Source organism: Triplophysa dalaica, chromosome 4 (genome assembly GCF_015846415.1).
Source record: "Triplophysa dalaica isolate WHDGS20190420 chromosome 4, ASM1584641v1, whole genome shotgun sequence".
NCBI lineage: Eukaryota > Metazoa > Chordata > Actinopteri > Cypriniformes > Nemacheilidae > Triplophysa > Triplophysa dalaica.
In genome coordinates, this window is record NC_079545.1 from 4,263,310 (window position 1) to 4,271,217 (window position 7,908).

Consider the following 7,908-nt stretch of genomic DNA (forward strand, 5'->3'; position numbering starts at 1 on the left):
TTCCTTTAGGCATAAACTACCAAATTTAAATGTAAAAAACCTAATGAAAATTGCTAAATATTGTATTAAAATAAGACAAATTTAATTAAGCAATGGGTGTTTTGGATAGTTACTAGAGTCAAGTCACAAATATGCTGATCCAACACTATTATTTTGCTTTTAGGGTCCTCTTACCTTTTTTCAGATATTTACTGAAAATCTTAATCAAAATGCAACCTTAAGAAGGGTTAAATTGTTCTACTTTGTGGTATGTTATTGTGTGATTTTATTTATGCACAAAACACTATTATTCAAAAAATCTTTTTATTGTTATTTACATATATAACTAAAACAATTATGTGAAAAAAATCCTTTAATTTCTACGGTTACGTTTCCAAAATTGTCCAACACATGTAGATAAAGATACAGACTATAAGAAAGACTTTGAGACCTTCTCTGCATGGTGATGAAGCTCTGAACAACCCAATGTGAACTTGACACTTTTATCCTCTGCACATCAAGGGAAGGGTCTTTTTAGACAACATAAACTTGATGTTCATGTGTAAAGCCAGCCAAGCTGTTAAGAAATCGGTGGGGGCCTGTGGGAAATTTGTATTAATCTCATGCAGATCTGACAGTACCGAACATCAAAGGAATGGGATAGAAATTGAGAAAACCCTATAACTTTGAGAAGAGATGGACCACATCACAGCCAAGGAAATTTTGCTGATTACAAATGTATTGCTTTGAAGCTGGACTGATCATGCCACTTGTATGTTAATGCAATTGTGCTTGTCTGCATAATTGGATTGCGTGCAGTCTCCCTCTGGTGGGTGGATCATGTCATTACACCACAGCTCTGAGCCAATGCATGAGCAATCCATCAACCTTCATCCAGTTCTTTACTCTGCTTGCCAATCTTTCCAACAACATCCTGCAGTTGGCCCACAGTCTCCATCATGTATCGGATGCTGTCCTGGACATTTCCCATCCCCTCCCGTCTCCAGGAGACACGCAGCTCCTCAATCCATCTCTGAACCTCATCTAGTTGTTTTTGAGTGTTTTTTTGCTCCTCAAGCTCAGCGAGAAGCGCTTGCTTGGCACACACATCGGCTTCATAAGCCTGCTGCAATTTTGCGATGGAGCTCTGCAGCTTCATGAGTTCTTCTTTACCTTCTGGATATTTCTGGTGCAGCTGGTCGTCAGGCAGTAAGACACTGGGAGGAATGGTAAGAACACGATCCATCAGCATCCCCTTCATGCGCTGGAACATGACTTCAAAGCGCTCCTGGAGGAACCTGCGCAGTTTTTGGGTGCTTTCTCTGGCTGTCAACCGGAGCTCTGCTGAAGGCTCCTGCCCTGGAGACAACCTTTTCACGAACACAGACTCAACGGCAACCAGTATGTGGTTGAGGGAGTCGAGAAAAGCATTACGGACTCGTAAAGTGCAGGTCTCGGGGGTGAAGCCGAAGAACTGCGCTTCATATAGCTGAAGGGATTCAGATCCCTCTGAAGCTAGAAATTAATCAAAGACACAGTTACAGGAATCGGATTGAAATTTGAAGTTTAATTTGTTAAGTTTCTTATTTATTTATTTATAAGACAATTTTTTTTACAAAGATACTTAGAAATGAAGAAGCATTCAACATTGTGAGGCAACAGAATGCTACGTTTAACTTACGTATGCTACGTTTTTTTCTCAACGTAACGTAAGTAAAAGTGGAGAGGAGAACGGGATAAAAATAAGGCTTGTTTTGATAATTACTTCAAAATATGCTAGCAATGGGAAACAAAGTTAAACAGTGACACGTTTAGGATTAAGTTACGTTTAAAAACAATTAGCAAATGATAGTCCACTTTTAAACATTTACGTTAGTTACTTACCATTTTAAAAACAACTACCGACGAGAAAAGGGTCATAATGCTATTATTATTTTTATATAGTATTTCGTGTAAATAACTTGTTTCTGACACTCATGAATGTTAAAATAATCTAAGTAAATTGTTTACCTCCGCTTTCACCCATCTCAGCAGCCCGCGCGCAGTTCAATTCTCTTCATGTGTCAGTAAACGGATATTTTAAACTTAACATCTCCCCCTGGCGATCAGGAGTCTTCTAAAAACAACGCGCAACATTTGCATGCTCCAATTTTGGCGGAACTGAATCGAGCATACAAACAAATTCACAATTATTTATGCACAATTCTTACACATTTACCTCTTCTGCGGTTGTAATAATCTTGAACATGTGAAACTGTCAAACATTAATTTGTCGGGTGACAACATTTATCAACCAATAGAAAAGTGCCATACATTCAATGACCGGGATGCTTTTATGATTGACACCTTGTCTGGCCGTTCATAGCCAAACAGCTTGCACACGTTGACCAATGAGAAACGTCGAGCGCTGAGATCGCCTCCTTCATTCGTTTGCCGAGTTGATGACGTGGCAAGAAGGTGCCGGAAGCACGGCTGCCGCTCCAAAAAATGGCTTACCAGACAATCCGACAGGAATATTTACAGATTCCTGTGGTCACTAGATCTTACGCCACCGCTTGCGTCCTCACTACAGCCGCCGTGGTGAGTAAAAAGATTGAATACTTATTTTTAAGTGAGTTTTGGGCGCTGCTGTTTGAAGGGGCCGCGTCCACACTCGTTAAAGCACGGCTGGCATCTTCTGGTTGGCTGACTGTGGCGTTAGCAAGACATATGACATCTTACATTCGTGCATTTACGTTATGTTTATAGACTAATCTTACTTTTTAAGTGTCGCTCGGTCTAGTTTTTAGTTTGATACTATGGTATGCCTGTTGCTTCCAGTAACTGCCATGCCCTGACAGTGTAACCTCAAGGAGCTGCTAACAGAAACCTTTTAGGTTCATTGCTCTATGAATAAACTAACGTTATTTATCTAAAACATGTCATTCTTACTTGATTGTGATGTTTGCTTTGTGTTCACAGCAACTAGAGCTCATCACACCATTCCAACTTTACTTCAACCCAGACTTAATATTAAGGAATTATCAGGTAAGTGATGCTGAGGTTTGGAATGGTTTTATACTTTATGAAAAATGTATTAAGCCATTTTCAAAGTCATAATATTTTCACATTCACAGGTATGGCGGCTTATAACCAACTTTTTGTTTTTCGGTCCGGTTGGGTTCAACTTCTTATTCAACATGATATTTTTGTATCCTTTCAGTTTATTTGAATGTATCCACATGTTCTTGTATATGAAGGGTGTCTGAAATTCTTGAATGTTTCAGTCCTTAAACTGAGTGTCATAGGTACCGGTACTGTCGAATGCTGGAGGAGGGGTCTTTCAGAGGCAGGACCGCTGACTTTGTCTTTATGTTTCTCTTCGGTGGCCTTCTCATGACAGTATCCTTCACATTTGTGTTGCAGTGCTGGTGTGTTTTTTTTGCAGATGTATTTATATAATAACTTCTGTATCTCATGTCTTCATCCCCAAATATATTTTTATTTTATCCCCTAAATTAAAATGGATATATAAGTAATATTTTATATGTCGTTTATGGATACAGAAAATAATTTTTTCCTGTAGCTCAATGGAGTATGGCGTTAGCAATGCCAAGGTCATGGGTAGGATCCCAGGGATTGCACATACTAAGAAACAAATGTGTAGTATAATGCAATGTACGCTGCTTTGGATAAAAGTGTCTGCTAAATGCAGAAATGTAAATGTAATGCCCTTTTTTTTTTCATTGTGGTCAATTTAGACATATAAGTTCATCACTGTTCATAATGGCCTTATCCACATTTTTCAGTTGTCAAATTAACAAAATATGAAAGTTGGGTTGGATGGGAATCAATTGCTAACCAAAAAAGTTAAACAAACCAAAACTTTTTTTTTACATTTTCTCAAAATGTACAAGTCTGATTGTATTTTTTCCTAATGGTTGTGCAGATATTTGGCACATTTGTTAATCTTGTGTTCTTGGGCCAAGCTTTCACCATAATGCTGGTGTACATATGGAGCAGACGCAACCCAAACGTACGCATGAATTTCTTCGGCCTTTTGAATTTCCAGGCGCCCTTCCTTCCATGGGTGCTCATGGGATTCTCTCTGCTGCTGGGAAACTCCATCATTGTGGACCTTTTAGGTATTTATTGTGGATTTATATAATTACCGTTGCTTTATGAAAACACTTGCATTGAAGGAACATTTGCCTTGATGCAGATGAGCATTTTAGATTGGTAGTAAGTAAATACATTCTTAAAGAGGAATCATTAAACTGGTGTTTTCTTTTGTTTTTTAAATCAAGGTATTGCAGTGGGACACGTTTATTTCTTTCTGGAGGATGTGTTCCCCAATCAACCCGGTGGTGGCAGATGGCTGAAGACTCCTTTCTTTCTGTAAGTCATTCTAGGATTTCATTATCAAGTTATTTTAATTTTGACCATTTTTTGTGTCTTTCAAAGATATAAATAATGAAATGAAAGCACAAGGCCCGTTATGTTTGTAATGACTGGGTTTGATATGGTGCTCCACCTGCTTCGATGCAAAAAAATGTATGATCTTTTTCTTCCATTCCTCTAGCAAAATGCTCTTTGATACACCAGAGGAAGATGCCAACTATAACCCTCTCCCTGAAGAGCGTCCCGGAGGTTTTGCCTGGGGAGAGGGCCAGCGACTTGGAGGATAGATCCAGCGCTATAGTGCCTGCCTCTTACCGGACATCTTTGAGAACAAGGAAAACTTTTTCCTTTTCTTCAACTTGTTTCTCTTGTGCTGTACAAAAAAACAGGAGCTCCACTCACAGAGCTATAGATGGAGACTTGCAGTTTGTGTGCACGGAAATTATATCCCTCAAAATGTCTGAGACCCGGAGGGCTCCTCTGACTGCGCAAACGTGTTTAAAACGGAACGGACTTTTGATATATTGCTGTTGCCATTTTTGTCCTGTGCAACAGTCATTCCAAGTGGAGCAGCATTGCAAGAAAAAAAACTGGATAGACACAAGGACAGCTGTAATTTTACTTTTTTTTTAAATTTAAAAATAAATGTATGGTCAAAAATAACTTGTAATGCGTACTGATTATTTTGAATATGCATTTGACAGATTTTTACCCAAAGTATTATTATAATACATATACATATAATATAATATATATAAAGGCTTATAAGGTGTAAATACTTAACGGTGTGTATTTATTTGTATTCCACAGACTTGTGCCGTTTGCTTACACTTTATATCGGGCATGAAATTTATTAGTGCAAATTAATACTTTTTTGAAAAAAAATATTTTGTGGTCTGCAAGATAAGAATTAAAATGCTTAAATGAGAAACATAAGTTGATGTTAAACACATGATGATTGTTACAAATCTGCAAGGGCTTCAGTTTAGGAGTATGTCGTTATTGCATTTACATTACATTTAGGCATTTGGCATACACTTTTAAGCGACTTACATTGCTTTATACTATACATTTTACATAGGTATTTGCCATCCCCTGGGATCGAACCCACATCGCAATGCTCTTACCACTGAGCTACAGGAAAGCATTACTTAAAGAGGTAGAAGACCTTATAGAAATCGGTAAAATATGAATATCATGAAGCAGCTTGGGTGCCATGAAGGGAAAAACAAGTTTCATTAGTTTTGAAAACATACAACAAAACCTAAATGAATGAAAGTAAACATACACTACTCTTCCCCGTTTAGGGTCACTCGCAAACGTATGTTTGTTTCACATTTTAGAATATTAATAAACTCATCAGCACTTTAGAATTACACAAAAAGGAACTAATAGAATTAGCTGTGACAAAATTGTATGATTACACAATATATCTCTAATTTCATACATTTATGTACAACTTCATATAAAAATGTTTGTAAGGTCAAGAGAAACAGTTAAGAAACATAGTGACCCTGAACTTTTGAAAAGTAGTTTATAGTAGTAGTTGTTTAAGCTTTAATAATGTACAGTTTATACATATACACTTTCATATGACTTCGTGCAATTTTTGCATTCACTTATATATCCAACGATTTGACTCTTTTATCCTACTTCATCATAATCTTCACTGTCATTGTTCGCAGACATTTCAACATCATCATAATCTTCTTCGACACTCTCTTCATCTTGACTTTTAGTCTCAACTGTGGCGTACTGAGGAGTGAAGGGTTTTTGTGGCTCTGTAGGGGCTGATTCCTCAACCACCACATAATCTGGCAAGGGCTCCACGTGCTCATAACCCTGATCAACTGAAAATGCAAACATGATTAAGATGGTTACATTTGTGTTACAAAGGGCTTTGTTTTGTCCCACAGGTTCTGCTTTTAGAACACTATTAAAATTGGATACTAAATGATGTAGGCTATATAATGCATATGGGAATTATATATTAGGTAAAACTAACAGAAATGTCCTGTTGTAAAATGTAATATTACAGCATAAATCCAACAATCTAAAATAAATCATTATGGGACATAATGAAAAGTGACAATTTTATACAGGTCAAATGTTTAGAGGAACTTAATTTTGGTTGCCCCAAAATAGAGTAATTTTATTGGTTCCACCAATAAACGGTCACTAACCTCATAATTGCAACTTTTATAAATAACTTACAGAAGTTAAGTTTATTTATGCAAAAATAAAACCAAAACAGACCCGAATCCATGGACTGAAACTGATCTCTTGGAGGTAAGGGTGGTTTCTCGTTCTCAAAGTTTTTGTGAAAAACTTGATTTTCCCTGTAATGGAAGTAGTCATTTGCTTTTGAATTGAAGCACATTTTACGGTCTATATGGACTAGCAATAAATTTGATAGACTTACTGATTTTTTAACTTTGTGTCACTGTAATGATTTTGTTTGGTCCGTGTATGGTATGTAGTAACTAGAAAAAAGAAAACCAACATAAGAAAAGGAATCAAACCAAAATTACACTAATGGTATATGGACTAGTCGTTTTTTATCATAGTCATGTGGACCCTCAGCACTCTACATGTTTTATTTAGCTTGCTTATTTAGCACAATTTATTCAAATTAGATTGTTAGAAGAGAGATTAAATGATTGATCTGGGTGTGTCAGCAAACAAGTTGTAAAATGTGGGTCCCAGGACCAGGATTTACAACCATTAGAGCATCACTTGTTGCCATGCAGAGGGTTGTCTTCATATAAAGGCTCTAAAGGCTCAAATGGCACTCATATTACATGGCACTTGTAAAAACAAATAGTATTATAAATACTAAGTATTATACTGAGTATTATAAATAATTCTGATGCATCTTTGTGGAACAGCTTTAATCACCCACATTTAGATTGTTAAATGCATTACAGATTATTCAGAGACGGCAAATGTAACTTACCTTTTTTACTGATGCAAACATTGATGAAAATAAAAATCATTATTATCACCAGAGACGACCCAACAATGGCCAGCAATAATATAGCCCAAAAGAAAGGACGTAGTGACTCCATCTGTAAAATGGATAAAAATTGACTACTATGTATATGACATGACTTGATAAAAACTAATAATAAAAACTTTATAAAAATTAATTTCACTTTTGTCTCCTGTTACTTCTGCTTTTTAGTACTGGTCAGGCACATTGCATGGTTTCCAGTCTGCTGTATTTCCTGAGTGGAGAATTTTAATAAGAATGTAGTAACCATAAGCTTTCTAAGCAAATGCTTCAAGTAAAACCCTTTTGTATAGCATAATGTATATGAAACACACGCAGCAAATCTACGACTGAAAATGAATATTATTCAGATGTATTTCATTCTATAAAGAAGTAATTCTCTTGAGCTTTATCATGAACACTGCACTCATCCTCCAAGGGTGGATGTTTTACAGATGATTAACTTCCTGTGTTAAAAAAGCACTTAATATATGTTGCTAAAAAAGATTGTACTAGTTTTAAACAATGTCAGTAGCTACCTGATATTGAACAAATTG

The 7,908-nt window shown here is 36.5% G+C and overlaps 2 protein-coding genes across 2 annotated transcripts; one reads left to right on the forward strand and one right to left on the reverse strand.

Annotated features, from left to right (window-relative positions):
- Window positions 1–284: 284 nt before the first annotated feature.
- mis12 (MIS12 kinetochore complex component) lies at window positions 285–2,191 on the reverse strand. The gene is made up of 2 exons (XM_056746786.1): window positions 1,990–2,191; window positions 285–1,494 (listed from the first exon to the last, which is right to left on the reverse strand). Exons 1-2 carry the CDS (start codon window positions 2,003–2,005, stop codon window positions 863–865), a joined length of 648 nt encoding a protein of 215 aa, XP_056602764.1. The 5' UTR covers window positions 2,006–2,191; the 3' UTR covers window positions 285–862.
- Window positions 2,192–2,400: 209 nt separating this feature from the next.
- derl2 (derlin 2) lies at window positions 2,401–5,022 on the forward strand. Its single transcript, XM_056746784.1, has 7 exons — window positions 2,401–2,559; window positions 2,941–3,006; window positions 3,096–3,169; window positions 3,267–3,360; window positions 3,908–4,103; window positions 4,266–4,356; window positions 4,541–5,022. Exons 1-7 carry the CDS (start codon window positions 2,467–2,469, stop codon window positions 4,644–4,646), a joined length of 720 nt encoding a protein of 239 aa, XP_056602762.1. The 5' UTR covers window positions 2,401–2,466; the 3' UTR covers window positions 4,647–5,022.
- The last annotated feature ends 2,886 nt before the right edge of the window (window positions 5,023–7,908 follow it).